General features: G+C 38.9%; 1 protein-coding gene across 1 annotated transcript in view; it reads right to left on the reverse strand.

Moving 5' to 3' along the window:
• ANO2 (anoctamin 2) overlaps positions 1-18,458 on the reverse strand; it is a 272,975-nt gene that overhangs the window by 164,860 nt on the left and 89,657 nt on the right. The window contains exons 8-10 of the mRNA XM_077807418.1: positions 18,138-18,193; positions 17,836-17,877; positions 5,080-5,144 (exon numbers count right to left, since the gene is read on the reverse strand). Coding sequence (XP_077663544.1) covers positions 5,080-5,144; positions 17,836-17,877; positions 18,138-18,193 — 163 coding nt within the window. The remainder of the gene's footprint in view (positions 1-5,079; positions 5,145-17,835; positions 17,878-18,137; positions 18,194-18,458) is intronic.

Below are 18,458 nucleotides of genomic sequence, written 5' to 3' on the forward strand. Positions count from 1 at the left end.
GGTTTTTTGTTTGGTTGGTTGGGTTTGTTGTTTGTTTTTTGAAAACTCATGGGTTTTAAGCGAATCTCATGACTTTTGAAAGGCTGGCAGTGGCCATACTGATTACCAGAGCTGCCCCAATCCTAGCTGTTTCTTCTGTTGTCACAGTTCTTTGATGAAAGTATGACATGACAACAAAATGTACTTACTCAGCAATGCAGCACCAGTTTTCCATTAAAGATTCAAGGACAATTTCATGGGCCAAATCCAGACCCACTCTTATAAGGGAGCATGGGGTGTGTTACATGGGAGTATGCTGTGCATTAGCATCTTTGTCTATGTATGCTGAATCCACACTGCACTGAGCATATTCCAAAGGAGGGCAAGCCAGAGCAGAGGATGGCACAAATAGGCAGCAACCCTGCAATTGCAGTAACACTCATGAAGTTGCTGTGGAGAGAGAAAGGGGAAGCAGTATGGGTCCATAAGGTTTACCATAGAAAATAATTCTTTTAACTTTGCAGTCAGGAGTGCCCAGGGGAATTGCTGGGAATCTGAAGAGTCTTTCCCACATCTCTCTCCAGCGGGAGAAAAACTCCCCCCGACAGGTCTGTTTTTCTCCAGGGTTGACAGTGCAATTGTGGAATGCGCTGCAAGGGTTGTTTGATGCTGTTAAAGTTCCTCCAGAGCTGATAGACACCTCTCAAATCTGCCTCCTCACACCCTAGCAGAGATCCAGTGCCTCTTCAACATTATTCCCCAGGATTGCCTGGGGCACATGGTCATGGAGGCTAAGTTTGGGATTTTCAAAAATAGTTAAGTGATTTGGGAACACAAGTCCCGTTGACTTTCAATGGACTTGTGCTACTAAGTCATTTAGACCCAGAAGCGCAAAGGTATTTAGGGACCTAACTCCCACTGAAATCAATGGGAGTTAGGCGCCTAAATCTTTCTGAGAATCTGAGCTTGGTTGCTTTTTAAAATCACACCCAAGAAGTACAAACTGTTTATGGTACTGAGGGCACCCTTCTTCATAGGAAAAATGCCTATCAGCAAGCAGAGGTCTGCTTTTATCTCACCATTGAAACACAGGCCAATAGCTTTCAAATTCCATCTGGCCTGCAAGGTGAACCCCAATAAATAACACTGAGTTTCTGCAAAGAAAAACAGACAACCACTTCCTACAGGACAGGTGGAGTTCTGGAAATAAACGATTATATGTAAAAGTTTGCTGTTTTATCTCACTCCAGAGCCAAGTGCCTGTGCTCAGGTGAATACATGAGGCCAAATGCCACATGGATTTACACATCATGTGCAAATCCCTCTGGGTATCAAAGAAGTGCAAAATTTAGCCCTATGGCTAGAAGCTCTAGAGGAGGAGAGCTCTGCACTGGGAAAAAAGCTGGGAAAGGGAGAAAGAAGAGAATATTGCCATATGAAGCCTCATTTGCATAGGTTACCTACCCACAATTCCTCTAGCGACACTTGGGAAGTCAGCATAACTAAACATGAACTTGGATTTTTGGGGGTAGTGATCTCAGAGAGGCGTGAGAGAGGAAAGAGCCCTTACTTTGTGGCAAAGAGATAATTTCCAAATCGCTATATGGCTCAAGAATCCTAAGTACAGCTGGGTGAATTTTTTTAAGATGAAAACTTTATTCACCAAAAGATGCTATTTTGGCAGTCCCGAAACTATCTGCAAATTTGGCCGGATTCGTTCTGAGTGGGAAAATCTTTTTCTAGGCCAGCAAAAATGTATAAAAAATACACTTGTTTTCTAAGTGGAGAAACAGCCTAAGGTCTATTGACAGCCTAGAATGGCTCTTAATAGCTGATTACTCACAATTTTCCTCCTCAAAAATGCAAATTTTTCCTTTGGATTAAAAAAAGAAGACAACATATATGAAAGACAAAATATGAATTCTGGTGCATAAATTTAAGCACCCAAGTCTGAACATTTTGCCGTAATACCTAAATAAGAAAATGAGGTCTGCAAAGTGCTTGTATCCGAGAGGTAGGGTTCAATTCAATTAGGTTTGTGTTTAGATTGTCTATTTCATATGTATACATGTACCCAGAGATTGGGTGTTGCTCACCTTTTACAAATTCAGTTTCAGATATATCTGTATTGTGCATTCCCTTAAAGCCCTTTCTCTGAAACAAACCTGTTGCAGACTAGAAATGTATAACACCTACCATGTTCTCTTTCACTGGACCCCTATGTTCATTGATTTACAATAAACTGCACTTTCACTGTCCCCCAAGCGCGTGCACAAGGCCAGAGCAGAATGCTTTCACTGTTTGTAATATAGAAGCGAATGGACCTGTAAGTTAATGTTTCAATGGTCCACTTTTTATTTCTTTTTCCTTTAAGAAAATGAAAATGTTCTACATAAGCCAAATTCAATGATTGGTTATGCAATTAGCTATCTCCCAGGACATTTGACCTCAAAAATGGACCTGACCTGTGCCAAGAATGAGTGTAGCAAAAATGCAATCCCTAGCAGTGGTTCCAGCTACAAGTATGCGTCACTTGGAAACTGGGAGCATTCCAAGGGCTAAAAGTGAGTTAACTAGAGGATAGAGGTGTTTCATGTTCATTGCATATCGTATTAATCCAGCAGTTGAAGAGTTAACTGTCTCCCAGCCTAGGCATCTGGGATTTGGTGGGGTATTAAGTTGCTGTGTACCTATTACTTGGGAACTGAAAGGAAATAGGGAAAAGAAATACATAGTTGCAACTGGTGTTCTGGGCTATACCTGAATTTAATTAGTGTAATTAACATTGTGTTTGTAGTTTTTTTCCATCAACATATTTCAAACAGTTGTTAATATATATGCATTACAGGTTCAAATCAGTCAAAACAGGTTTTGCATATAAAGCAAAATTAATATAATTGCCACCATCCATCAAAGATTGGGATACAAACATGTTAAACTACATGGTATTAGCACAAACATAAAACAAATTTTGAACCTGGAAGTCCAATCAAGTTGAAGCCAAAACGCCACAATGAATATAAATCACAACCCCATGAAACTACCCTATTTCTCTGCCTGAGGTGATAGTCTGCAAAATTTACCAAGCCCGTTCATGAAAAGCCACATTATTCATTTCACCCCCACTAACAATGGCTCCTTCTTCTACTAGGAATAAACATTCATCCCTAACTTGAACTCAAATCCCTGGATAGTACAACTGTACAAAAAATGATGTCTAGTAAAAGTAAAAAGAAGACTGCAGAGAAAAAAGGAGCAGTTGCCCTGTGTCTATATGTTGTAACCTGGAACATAAAACCCACATTTATTTTAGTCATAGTGGACAGTGAAACTCACACTCAAGAAAAGTATGGAAGATAAAAGTTAGAAGTATCTTCTCCATGAGAACAAAGAACCAATTGCACATGTCCAAACCCTTTATTTTGTTCTCAAAGTTTAAAACCGCAGAATTTCTATGAAATCACCGCAGTGATGTGAAAGAGCACTCTGGGTACTGACAAAACCAAATCTCAAATTAAGATGTAGCGTAAGCAGTGGAACTGCAAAGAATGTACATTAGCTCTAATTCTGGTATAGCTTTAAAATTTCCATGACCAGCAACCATTTATCTTTTTAAACCTGCACAACCTTTATTCAGGTCATGTTGGCAGCTGTCATCATGTTTTGTACTGTGAGAGCTTATCCATACAATACTGGAACCTGGAAAGGGAGATTTCTGAAGGCACAAATGGAAGTAGGATGCCTAACTCCCATTGACTTTCAATAAGAATGATGGGGCTAACTGTAACTTGTACCTTCGAAACATCTCTCCCATAACAAGTAGTAATTCTGTTCCTGTTATCAGTTGTATGAGTAAACTTTTGAAAGTGAGATACAGTATTTTAACATCAGGGTAAAGTAATAAATGTGTTTTACACAGCAATAGGAATCATTAATATTAATGAAATTAATGGCACAGAGCCTTACTCGCTCTGGTGAACAATTACTCAAGTGAGCATACCAACTGGCTTCAATGGGATTACCTGAGTAAGTGCTTCCTCATATCGATAAGGGTGGAACAATCTATCCCACAGCTAGAGCTGAACTATCTTATTCGTAGTGAATAATTTACTTGACAAATGACTACCCCATTTTTTCTGTTCACACATTATCCACAAATAGACTGGGTTTAACCTATTCATTTTTTATTGGACAAACATTTTATATGAACATACTTCAAAGCTAGAGGTCATAGGTGAACCTTTCTCTTAGTTTGGCATTTGAGGTGGTATGACTGGTCACCTACATCAGGAAAAGCTGGTCCAATAAAGAGAAACATTTGGCAATTTTTTAAAAGATTTTTTGCCAAAACTTTTTTTAAATTCAAAATTCCACTGAAATGTTAAGATTCAGAACATGTTGATCAGCTCAAATCCCATTACATTGTTTCTGCTCCCTGACTGGATGACTGAAACTTTCCATAAAAAGGAAGAGGGAAATTAAAGTAATTTCATAGATTCTGCAGTCAGAAGGGATCATGCTGATCATCTAGTCTGTCCTCCTTTCTAACACAGGCCACAGAACTTCCCCCAAATAATTCTTAGAGCAGATTTTTTAGAATAAAACATCCAATCTTGAATTAAAAATGGTCAGTGATGGAGAATCCACTTTGGTAACTTGCTCCAATGTTAATGCTTAATTTCACAACTACCGGACAAACACTTCTGGGTTAAACTTCATGGGAACACATTCTCCTGATTATTCACCAAAATTTCACTTTCAGTGAACATTCTTACCAAAAAAAGTTCACTCATACGAATGTGCAAATACTTCTCTTTTCTTTGAATAAATTTGTGCAAACACTTTTATGAAGTACTGTGTTTGTCCAGGACTAGATATAATGCAAAATGAGAGGTGTAGTGATGGGCTGATGTATTCTACTTGTTATACATTATTACTAGATCTAAGAGAAAAGGATACTAAGCATTAAGATAATTTATTGCCATTCCTGAGAATAGCAAACAAAGGACCAGAATCCTTAGCTGGTGCAAATCAATGGAACCACGCTGATTTCTGCCAGTTGAGAATCTGCCCCCACATTATTTTCATCAAAGCTATTACCTTATGAGGTCAATAGGCTGATACTTGTAAAATGCTCCATATCTTGCCCATTCTCGATACAGCAACTAAATTAAAAGAAACACAGAAAATTAACTTAAAACAACTGTTTGCAAGTTTTTTTTAATGTGAACTTGAACTATTGTACCTATCTGATCAGTTTTATACGGTTACAATTACTATGCTAAAAATTTTTGCATCAGGATTCCATTATCACTTGGTGTTCCTGGATCTCAGGCTACGGAAAAGCATCTCATGTGCTTGACAACGATCCTTTATTCAGTAGTTCACACATCTGAGCAAAGTTCACATAAAGTAACTAAAAGCAGGAGCAAAGAAATCATCAGAAATTTTAAAATAGGGGCTGGCTCCAACTCCCATTGAAGTCAAATGAGTAGGATTGGGCCCTAATTATTATCAATGGGATTTTCAAAAGCACTCAGTATTTATCTAATCCTGCTCCCAGTGAAACCAATCATATTACCCACCCTCCCACCCCCATTTGACTTCACTATGAATAGAGTTAGGCCCACTTTGAGAGCTTTGGAAAATGCCATCCTACCTGTTTCTTTAGAAAAAACTATATGGTGAATGTTATTGCAATGTTCACACTGCGGCATTTGATTTTTTAAGTTCAAAGGAAAAGAAGCCGTGGGGAGGAGACATGGATTTGAACTGAACCTTCTGCATGGCAGCCCAACTTAGAAGAGCACAGATGCATCTAGAAGAGGGATGTGGTAGTTATTGGATATGCTCAGTAACCATCTCTGAAGCTGCACAGAATGTTTCCATTGAAGATAAGCAGTTTTACAGGTTCCAAACCCTCACGATCTGAAAGCTGAGAGCTCATCAGAACTCAGGGAGTGAAAAGTTAGAAATGAGGTAGTTGGAGACAGCCCTCTGACCTCCACAAGCGATTGATGCATGACCAAGAGAGGTGTGTGCTGTGAAGGATGTGTCCTAATACTTGTACCAATTTGTGTCTGGGGAGTGCGGATGCCTGCGCTTGTTGGAAGCTGAGGAGACAGTCACCTATTGGCTTGGGCATTATAATTGCTTTTGTCTGGGATGATCGTTCTCATTTCGCTGAGAAGATTCTGAAAGGGTTGGAGGGAAACTGAGAGGCGACATTCTCCTCAGACGCTGGAGAATCCAAGTGAACCTTTTGAGGCCACACTCTAGAATCTGAGAAATTGTCTTCACAAGAAGATCAGAGAGGAATGTATCTGTATGTGTGTCTTGTTGAAATCTTTCACTGAAATATGTGTAGGCTTATCAGAGTTTGATCTCTACATTTATTTTATAATTTCAACAGATACTATCGATGTTTAATTTTAAACATTTTTTTTATTTTTATCTATTTAAATTTTTCACTGTTGGGATAAATTATGAGGGGTGCCAGGCTGTAATAACAATGGACATTGAGATTCAAAAAGTTAAAGGTTTATAACTATTAAAACAGAAACTGTCAATATCACAGGTTAAAATATACAAAATAAATATCCTTAAATCAAACTCCAGTAGGTTCTCAAGCAGAATTTTTCTTACTGTGCCTATCTGTCAATTTTGTTTATTATCAAAGGAAATATTTTTTCGTTGGTTTACATGTGAAATTGAGATTTACTGACATTTAGTTACAAAATCTAATCTTTCTTAGCCTAAAAATATTAACCTATGTAATACACGTAACAGCAGCAAAGTGGGGAAGCCTGGATAAAGAAGAACAACAATAGGCTTACTGGCTTTAGTTTAAACATTTATTCAGAAGCATGCTAAATATTATTTGTAATGTTTATGTGTATTAAATATTTGTTTTGTTTATTAAGAAACTGCTTTGCTTTTTGAAGCTGAGTATTCTTATTAACAGTTGCATTTTGGATTCTTGCGCTAAGATTTAAATCTTTTTAACACCCTGCTGGCCTGTGCCTAAGAGAGATTTAAGCCAAAGTACAGGGAAGAGGGAGAGTAATAGTTATACATAATATTACCTCTCCCCCTCCCCGCACTTTTGCCCATTGCATTATGTCATACTGCATTTACTACACCAGTGGAGCTGGGCAAAAATTTTGGATGAATAGTTAATTTGCCAAAAAATGCAGTTTTGGTCAACCCAAAACTGTTTGCAAATTTGACCCAATTAGTTTCATCTGGGAAAAACTTCTTCCAGGCCACCAAACTCTGTGTGTCTGTTCCTCCCTTTATAGCCTTTAGCCCAGTGATTAGGGTACTTGCCTGGGATATGGGAGACCCAGGTTTGAATCAGATCTCCCCCATCCCCAGTGAGCATCCTAATCACCAAGCTATAGGCTATTCTGGGGGCAGAATGCTCTCAGTCTGCCCTGTAGAACATTGCTCCACTTGGTCTAAATTACTTAAACGTTCAGGAGAGCATAGACTTGAACTCAGATCTCACCCCTTACCAGACACATGCCCTAATCAAACTTTGTATAAATACTTAAATACTCACTGAGCCAAAGAGAGAGTGAGAATGACTCTATAGCCTGCTTATCAAGGCACTCACTAGGGAGGTAGGAGATGTGGATTCAAATCCCTCCTTTGAAGCAGGCAGAGGGAAGATTACCAGAGCTTGCAAAGCCCTGAATGGTATTTTAAAACCTCAAAATAAATACAGCATTTGGGACTATTCCTATAAAATACTGTAGTCACAGGAGGCATGAACTTCAGTTTTGTAGAGGTCCTCCTTGGAGGCATGTGTAATGTAATTAATCCCTGTATTCACACTTTACAAACCATTGTAATAATCTCTCAATAAAATATTCCTTGTACGGTATCATTTGAAAACCAATAACTTGCTGGTCAATAATATCATGGTGAAATGTATGTAGCAACATTATATGTAAAGTTATGGACATAGGCTGAAAACATGACTGAAGTGTGTTTTCCAGACAAGTCTGGGAAGTGGGTAAACCTGTTTCTCCAAGACAAAGGAAAGTTGATGTTTCTATGGAGGTGTCATCAAAGCTGATGGGCCATCACCTATCAAGTGGCCATTCTTTGGCAAGGAAGGGGAACAGGAACAAACAGATCTGCATCTTAGAAAAGAACAGCATAAAACCTCTTCCCTACTAGACTCTATGTGTCCTGCTCTCAGCTAAAAAGAACTTTAACTAAGTGTCATACTCAGGAAAATGCTTTTTTAAGGATGACTTAACTATAGAAGTGAGGGGCAAAAACACCCTAAGATCTCTCTCACCAGCCATCTCTCTCTTTTTACCTAAGACAATAAAAGAAACAGCCGTTGGATCTTGGGAGCAGATCCTGGCCCAAGAGCATGGTCAGCAATATACTGAAAACCTGTGGTAAGAATTTCACCTTGAACCAAGTCTACTAAATTTAGTACTAGGAAGCGTTTTATCTTTATTTTTCTTGTAACTATTTTTGACTTTAATGCCTCATTATTTGTACTCACTTAAAACCTACCTCCTTTTAGTTAAATAAATGTATTTTATTCTTTAATCAAAACTAAACCAGTGCTGTGAATGGTTTGGGTAACTCCATCTAAGGTGGAAAGCTGTTGTATCTTGATCCCCTTAGAGAGGCAACAGGCATAGTATATCTGGACTGTTCAGGGGAGAGCTAGACAGCGCAGAACACGCTTTTCTGGGGAAAAATCCAGGACTGGGAATGTGTTGGGGTCACCTGTCATGTGTTAACCAAGGCTGCTGGACACTAGAATGTGGCTGGTGTTTGCTAACAGACTTCTGGGGTCCGAGTTGCTGGATCAGGGCTGTGGGCATGCACAGACACCCAGGGTGAGACCTGAATGCTATTTGTGAGGAGCCCAAGTTGGGAGCCACAGCAGCAAAGCATTGTAAGATACCCCAAGTTGCAGGGCAGATGGTGACACAGCTCCACACTGGGCTGGAGTGTCATTGCATGCCATGGATTCTAGACACAAGTTGCTTTCATTGGCTGAAGAACAGCAGGTTCACTATTTCGGCAGCAACAGGAGCCTATCATTTACTGAAGGAGGGGTAAAATGAAATGATAACAAGAGGTCTGGATTTTCAGAGTTCCTTGGCCATGAGATTCATGGTTTTCAGTAAAGCATATATTTAAGGAAATAGACAGCAGCTGGATGTTATGCCAGAAATTTCTTTTGCAGAGGATAGAAACATGAAGATGCCGCTGTAGATGATATATCTAACTGCACATTATTATATTATTTCCACAAAAAAGGAGTTTAAAATATACTTCCAGCTTTATGCTAAAAAGAGAGCATTCTTCATTTAAATTCCACTTGATGAGCATATTTGTAGGCCATAGGTATCAGAGTTGAACCAGCTATTCAATGCCAGGCTGTGGTATGCATGCACACGTCCACATCCACACACACCCACACAAAATTAATGTACTCAACAATAATGATATATGAAAGAGTTTAAAAAAAAAATCTGAAATCCTGCTGATGACTCATGGAAAGCTGTGAAAAAGACTCGAGAAAATGCTGCTTATGTATCATGGGGCAAATTCTTCCCTGATGTAATTCAACTGACGTCAGTGGGATTACACCAGAGGTACGTATGGCCCAACGTTTCTAGGTCAGAGGTGAAGTGATTGCCAAAGTAAATTCTAAATGGGTAAAGTGGAGTGAATTACGTGCTGAGGAGTGGACTGGTGAGACAGGAAAAGGAGCTAGCAGGAAGGTGGAACATACAGCTGAGAGAGCAACTGCCTCCCCTTCTCCTCTACCTCTGAGGCTGCCACTCAAAGATCACATGTAGCAACTCCTCTCTCTGTGAGAGAGAGGGGAAGAATTCAGGCTTCACCAGAGGCTCCTAAGGGATAAAAATCAGACCACAAGGGAAGAGAAATTCAGGGAGAGAGGTTTCAGAGTAACAGCCGTGTTAGTCTGTCTTTGCAAAAAGAAAAGGAGTACTTGTGGCACCTTAGAGTGCTTTGAGGATAATATCCAGATGACCTTTCAAAAATCCTTTGTCAAAGTTCCTCACAAGAAGCTATTAAGGACACTAAGGCCTGGGCGTTACCTCAAACTGAGGTTGACCTAGCTACATCACGCAGTGAAAAATGTTGAGCTCTAAACACCGTAGTTAGGTTAAACTAACCCTGGGGCACATGCAGCAAGGTCAACAGAAGAATTCTTCCATTAACCTAGCTATCACTTCTCAGAGAAGTGGATTACTTACATCGACAAACAAACTCCTCCATCAGTGTAGGAAGTATCTATGCTATGAAGCTACTGTGACATAGCACCATAGCTATGTTGCTGTAGCAACCATCATGCAGACATACCCTAAGAAGTTATGGTGTGGAAAACAAAGTTCTGCCGTAGATTAGAAACCAGCTATAGGGCAGAGGACATGGGGCGAGACTAAATGGTCAATGATCAACTTAGTAAAAAGTTAATAGTCTTTCAGGTGATATATTGGTAGCATAGTGTTTTCAGTATTATTTTTATCCAATATATCACCTGAAAGATTGTGTTTAATTGTGGTCACTTTTTTTTTAATAGCAGAAATAGAAGGAGTCCAGAAATATATGGCAACACAGTTATGCAAAATTATTTTATGGAGAAGATAAATCCTGTTTATCCTCTCTCATGATATGTAAACAAAAGGACAGTCCAGGAAGCTTTAAAGCAACAATTTACAACTAATAAGAAAAATATATTTTTTTACACACTGCATAAAAAGTGGAAGTCACTGCAGCAAGAAATCATTGAGGCTACGAGTTAAGTAGGATTCAAAAAAGGATTAGACAGTTATATGAGTAAAGGGAATGCCCACAGTTACATAGGATTTCTTTTTTTAAAAATTAACGATATGAGCACAGGCCAAAGACTCCCTGATGGATTAAGGAAGAAATATTCCCCCAAAATATTGTTCCATAATTGTCCACAAAAACAGGTTCTTCCAACTACGTCTAAAATATCTGGTCCTGGCCACTCTCAGAGAGCAGGATTCTGAACTAGGTGGGCTACTAGTATGGCAATCAAAACTGTTTGTTTCTTGACAGAAAATTAGGTTTTCAACTAAAGGAAATATTTTGCAACATGTCTGCTTTCCATGAAAAATTTCAACTTTTTTAAAAAAAGTTTTTAGTTTTCAGCCAAAATCTGAAAAATTTCATTTCTCAGGACTGCCGTGGTGCCTTCTGAGTGGTGTAGTAGTTCAGATGCCTCATGTTCCCTTTCTCTTCTATAGGCTGGGCTATCCAACAGGATATTTCCCAGGAAGTACAGTGGCTGTGGTATTTCCATGATGCACTGAAGCAGTTCAGCAAGACGTGAACAGGGTGATGCAGCACTGGAGATGCAGTCCGACCAGAGGACCTGACCCACAGAGGAAAATGGGGGCATGAGGCAACTGAACTATAACTCCCACGAAGTATCAGAGAGGCATTCCACTTAATATTTTCAGTTTTTGCCGGGATAAGTTTGGGAGTTTGATTTTTCATCAAAAAAGTCAAAATTCCACATGGGGACAAAACCTCATGTTCTGACCAGCTCTACTTCTACTAGCTTGGAAGCCTGCGCCTCTGCAGTGACTTCAGTGAGGCTTCTCATAGTTATAGGCATATACCTTTGATGCTCTAGTTCCAGGATGAGATTGTTAATTCGTTTGTGCTGAAAAATGTTGGCCTGTCTGTAAAGCAGCATGCACATCTATAGCAAGTGTATTAATAATACATTTAATGGTAAATTATTGAACAATGGAGTTATGTCAATTTACAAGAACTGGAACTCTATCTAGCCCAATAACTTTAAACCTTTGTAACTTTTTAATTACTTACCAATAGTTTGATCTATCAACTAGTCTCTTTGAGAACTAGCAACATATCAGGTTTTAAGTTTGTAACTTCCATCATTTTGTGCTGTTAGGAGCACAAAACAAGTACATTTTTTTTAAATAAACCAAAAGCATGCAATTCTTTACATTTGCTGAATTAAAAGAGACACCATCAATTTGAAATCTGATCAGTTTAAAGAAATGAGTTCAAAGTAGGTTCAGATACTTTAACTGCCTGCTTTTTTTTTTCTAATCATCATATTTTCCAGTTACTTTATGAGACTCAAACAAATAATAGGGGAACTGATTAATTAAGAACCATATCCTGAAATGTGGGTGAGTACAGTCCATCAGCAGTTGTAATGGCATGCTCCCCTTGAAGTAAATGGAGTTACCCCAATGTACACCAGCTGAGGATCTGGCTCAATATGTTTCTGTTCTCAGATTTGTAGGACATTAGGAATGGATTTCAATGTGTGGGATCTAGCAGTAGGTGACTATTACTCTTATAGAGCACAATCCTACATAGCGCTTAGCACTTCCAAAGGGTAAGGAGTAATCTCAATGAGAGATGGGTGAAATTCTTCAACTAAAACTTTATTTTGGGAAAAAAATGCAGATTTGGTAACACCAAAACTTTTTGCAAATTTATGTCCAGTTTTGCCAAATTGTTCGTACAGAAAAAACTCCAAAAAAATCAAAACATTTTGTTTTTCTGTTCAAAACAACTTTTGGGTTTGAAATTCCTTTTATTTTAAATTTTTTTTTTTAAATGCTTCAAATGAAACCAAGCTATTTTTATTCAACACAAAACATTTTTTACTTTACAAATGTCCAAATATTTCCAAAAAAATCCGTTTTCCCTCCAACTCAGAAACAATTTTTCCCACTTTTCAAACTTATCAAAGAATTGGATAAACCAGTTATTTTTGCAGCTGTACTTTCAGCTCTTATTGGCTTCAATGGGAGCTGAAGGTGATCAGCATCTTATACTACTGATCCCATACTCATGTTTTCAATTGGAAAACTCACATTACCAATTCAAGATCCATTCCTGGAAAACATTCCACAATATTCATTTAAAGTTCATTGATTTTGTAAACTATCCAGCCTATAAGCACATTCACTGAATTAGTCAGAAGAACCCTAAATCAAACCCAAGTAGTATTTAAACAGTGCCACAGAGAACAGATTTTAAAATATAAACAAATAATGGATGTCTTTCAAAAAAAAGTATGATCTAATTCAACCACAAGCTATGCCAAGAACTCAGATTAGATTATCATAAATGTCTTAAAAGCTATGAAATTGCAGGACTGCCCCACCAATGCAGGTAAAATTGTTAAGATTGAAATGTTACAAAACTCAGTTTAATCTGAAATACTTATGTCTGGCTGTACAAAAATTATGGGAGTCCCCATAGAGCTTTGTGACATCATGTTTTACTTGTATTTCCACAGTTCCAGTTAACAGTGGTATTTTACACAGGGAAATCATAACACCTTTCAACGCATTTCTAATATCCTATGGATGTTATGTTGGATGAACTATATTTCCCAGATAGACTTTGCAACTCCTTGTAAATGAGAGGTGACATTTCTTAGCATAAAATAATAGTGCTGGCAATGAAGAGGCTACTGGTACCAACGGGTAGGAGCTTTAAAAAAGATCAGACCACTGATCCTACCCCTTAAGGCAAGCTACTACAGTGCTGCTTTGCAGTAGTTTCTTTACACATATTTCCCCTTAAGCAGGCACTTCACTGAAACCGGGAAATGCCTTTGCTCTTACGAGTAGTCTTCGGCAGAGTGTGTGCTGCACCAAATGCAGTTTTCTGGTTCTCAACAGGCAGTCACAAAAGCATTGTTTCACAGGGCATTTTCCCCATCGAGATCCCGAAGAGGGTTAATTAGGATTAACCTTTTACTTTATGAGCTGCTACATAAATCTTAATTACTATGACTTGCCGTATAAGGAAAAATACCTCAGACAAGCTCAGTTCACCATTTTGGGGGGTTATTCTACAGGCAATCAAATGGAAGCAGCATATAACTTAAAGGGGACAAAATAAGGGACAGAAAATAGCTCAAAAATGTCCCCCTTCCTTTTAAATCTGATCAGTGCTTTTCAGGAAATTAAACACTGAGACTATTAGATTCAGATAGAAAACAGATGATGTTATACATAGAAATACTACAGCAGATTATATGGCTACACAGCAGAAGACATATGTGAATAATCAATGCAGTATTTCTGGAAAGAACCTTTTATGTTTTTAATACTTAACACTTCATAACAGGGCCTAATAGGCAGGGTAAAAAGCAAGCAGCACAAAATGCAACTTAAAGGAGGACTATTTTTCCAGACGTTTATACTTTTAGACCCTCTTTTCCCCTTCACCACATTATCCAATTTGTCCTCGTAGCCTAACTGCTATTTTAGCATTCTTCTTGTAGCTGGCAGCTTTGTCTAGTTTTTAAGTGGGTAAACTCTGCAACTGCCTTTGGAGCGGATAGCAATGATACTCCATTCACTTAGCCAGAAGGGGCTACTGTACGTGCAGCATAGACAATGTGATGATATAGAGAATCACTGGTTCTTGAACAAGAAGTAGTTATAAAAGATTATAAATTATAGATTGTAAATAAGAGACACAAACAAACAGGCTTCTACACTGGTTTGACTCCCAACTTTCTCTCCTTTGCATCCGATGAAGTGAGCTGTAGCTCACAAAAGCTCATGCTCAAATAAATTGGTTAGTCTCTAAGGTGCCACAAGTACTCCTTTTCTTTTTTCTCTCCTTTGTTTACCAAGGACCATACGCTGAATGAAACTGTACACAGCACACAGAGACATCTATCAGAGGAGTAGCCGTGTTAGTCTGGATCTGTAAAAGCGGCAGAGTCCTGTGGCACCTTATAGACTAATAGACATATTGGAGCATAAGCTTTTGTGGGTGAATACCCACTTCGTCAGATGCATGTAGTGGAAATTTCCAGAGGCAGGTATAAATATGCAAGCAAGAATCAAGTGAAGGATAACGAGGTTAGTTCAATCAGAGAGGATGAGGCCCTCTTCTAGTGTTGAGGCGTGAACACCAAGGGAGGAGAAACTGCTTTTGTAGTTGTCTAGCCATTCACAGTCTTTGCTTAATCCTGAGCTGATGGTGTCAAATTTGCAAATGAACTGAAGCTCAGCAGTTTCTCTTTGAAGTCTGGTCCTGAAGTTTTTTTACTGCAGGATGGCTACCTTTAAATCTGCTGTTGTGTGTCCAGGGAGGTTGAAGTGTTCTCCTACAGGTTTTTGTATATTGCCGTTCCAAATATCTAATTTGTGTCCATTTATTCCTTTACGTAGGGACTGTCCAGTTTGGCCAATGTACATAGCAGAAGGGCATTGCTGGCACATGATGGCATATATTACATTGGTGGATGTGCAGGTGAATGAACTGGTGATGGTGTGGCTGATCTGGTTAGGTCCTGTGATGGTGTCGCTGGTATAGATATGTTGGCAGAGTTGGCATCGAGGTTTGTTGCATGGATTGGTTCCTCAGTTAGAGTTACTATGGTGCGGTGCGTCGTTGCTGGTGAGAATATGCTTCAGGTTGGTGGGCTGTATGTGGGCGAGGACTGGCCTGCCACCCAAGGCCCGTGAAAGTGAGGGATCATTGTCCAGGATGGGTTGTAGATCACCGATGATGTGTTGGAGAGGTTTTAGCTGAAGACTGTATGTGATGGCCCGTGGAGTTCTGTTGATTTCTTTCTTGGGCTTCTCTTGCAGCAGGAGGATTCTGGTACAAGTCTAGTTCTGTTGTTCTTTTTCCTTATTTCCTCGTGCGGGTATCATAGTTTTGAGAATGCTTGGTGAAGATCTTGTAGGTGTTGGTCTCTGTCTGAGGGGTTGGAGCAAATGCGGTTGTACCTCAGCGCTTGGCTGCAGACAATGGATCGTGTGGAGTGTCCAGGATGGAAGCTGTAGGCATGAAGGTAGGCATAGCGGTCAGTGAGTTTTTGGTATAGGGTGGTGTTAACGTGACCGTCTCTTATTTGTACCATGGTGTCTAGGAAGTGGACCTCCCATGTAGATTGGTCCAGGCTGAGGTTGATGGTGGGGTGGAAGCTGTTGAAATTGTGGTGGAATTCTTCCAGGGTTTCTTTTCCATGGGTCCAGATGATGAAGATGTCATCAATGTAGCATAGGTAGAGAAGGGGCGTGAGTGGACGAGAGCTGAGGAAGCGTTGTTCCAGATCAGCCATAAAAATGTTGGCATATTGTGAGGCTATGCAGGTGCCCATAGCGGTGCCACTGGTCTGGAGGTATATATTGTCACCAAATTTGAAATAACTGTGCATGAGGATAAAGTCACAGAGCTCAGCAACCAGTTGTGCTGTGGCATCATCAGGGATACTGTTCCTGACACTTGTATTCCATCTGTGTGTGGGATGTTTGTGTAGAGAGCCTCTACATCCATGGTGGCTAGGATGGTGTTTTCTGGAAGATCACCAATGCACTGTAGTTTTCTCAGGAAATCAGTGGTGTCACGGAAATAGCTGGGAGTGCTGGTGGCATAGGGTCTGAGTAGAGAGTCCACATATCCGGACAGTCCTTCAGTGAGAGTGCCAATGCCTGAGATGATGAGGTGTCCCAGATTTCTGGATTTTGTGGATCTTGGGTAGTAGACAGAATAACCCCAGTCGGGGCTCTAAGGGTATGTTGATTTGTTCCTGTGTTAGTGTAGGGAGTGTCCTGAGTAGATAGTGCAGTTTCTTAGTGTATTCCTCAGTGGGATCTGAGGAAAGTGGCCTGTAGAATTTGGTATTGGAGAGTTGTCTGGCAGACTCCTTTTGGTAGTCAGAGACATCTAGTGGCTCACATTACAAACAGCTGCCCAGGAAAATCAAGTTTTTCAACTCTTCAGTGCCACAGCCTTGACAGCACAGGGATAACAGACTGAAAATTTGTACTCAAGCTTAGTTTCAAATGCATTCATAACCACAAGAAGTGGATTACTTGGTAAGTAAACTTCTGAAAGCTATAGGAACATTGTTAAGGTTTTTGGAAAATGAATGGTATTTTTAATGCTTCCTTCATGCAACAGAAGTCATACGGCAGTATGAAAAACCACAGGATGAAAAACATTTATGAAATTGTGTATTAGTAACCAAGAATATGCGTGTAAGGAATGAAATCACATTTTAGGCTTTCTATTATTAAAGGTACCTTGTCTGTCTCTCCCTGTCCCTCTCCCCATTTCCTATTACTTTTTCTTATTAGTAAAGATGCTTCAATACAAGCATTAAAGAGGGATGGAGGGAAATGAGCACACACTAAGCAAAAACTGGAACCTAACTGATTCTAGTATTTAAATGTTTTAGCTCATTTCTAACAGCTAGCACCTACATTTAAAACAATAGTATGAGTAGATTCAGTTTCTTATAGTTATCAATTCATCATGTGTAGAGTGACTGAAATAATTGGAATAAGTAATTTGACAGGTGGAGCCTTTTTTCTGTTCAAATTATCTGCAAACAAATTAATTTTTTTTACAAATGTACTTGTTATTCTAAATTTATACAAAAGTTAAACACTATAGGTTCGATTATTCATCTATATAATCATCATCTGTTTGTGGTGTGAGATTCATTATCTATGTCACATGGCAATGATTTTGCATCCTGGTTGGCTGACTAGACCTTTTTTAAACAGGAAGAGGGAAATTCAAGGAATTTCAAGATGGCCGCATCAAACTAAATTCACCCAAATATTGCCAAAAACTTTATGTGAACATTCTTGTGAATAAACCACCAATCACATGAAAGAAAGTTCAGGGGAAATGAATTAAAAGGCTCACAAATACCAATGAAATGAATTTGTAGAAGTTTTTATTCAAATGAACATTTGCAACTGCTTTCTTGGAGTATTCATCCAGCTCTAGTTCAAAGTACGCAAATACAGCACAAAAATGTATTTATAATGTAGAGTATTTTACCTTTCTTTCATTCCTGTCATCATTTTGGCCTTCGTATTCACCCTACAAAAACAAATCAAAATGGTAAGTGTAATAAAAGAAAAAGTATTATAGTGTCATGCTTTTGCTCAGCTGTTTTGCACACTGATTTTGTTTTTACTGTTCAATTGCAGCCTGAATAGATTTCATTTAAGACTTTCTATTACTATGATGATTCAACAAATATGCTGGTAGATATTTTGTATTCTCACAGACATAATTAGTGGCTCTGAAGCTTTTAACACTGATGTTAGAGAACTAAATTTTAAATTGTGTATACGTACATCATGAAGAGGATATGCTGCGTCATAGACATTGTTTGCTATTAATGTAGTAATATCTAAAGAGAAACAAACAAAAATTTTCAATAGTTATTTATAATGAACAGAGGTAGGAATAGATTATTACAAAGTATTCACTTTATTCAACTATGGTAGGGACTGAGATATATTAATGAAAATCATCAAATGAATAATCTAAAACTGAATATGAGCCCAATTCAGAAATTAGACTGGTGCCCTGGAAGTCAATCTTAATTTAGCAGGGAAAATATTATCTTTCTGCTCAACTGGGGGATAACTTTAAAATAGCCTCATCCCCATGCT

Source organism: Eretmochelys imbricata, chromosome 1 (assembly GCF_965152235.1).
Source record: "Eretmochelys imbricata isolate rEreImb1 chromosome 1, rEreImb1.hap1, whole genome shotgun sequence".
NCBI classification, from domain to species: domain Eukaryota; kingdom Metazoa; phylum Chordata; order Testudines; family Cheloniidae; genus Eretmochelys; species Eretmochelys imbricata.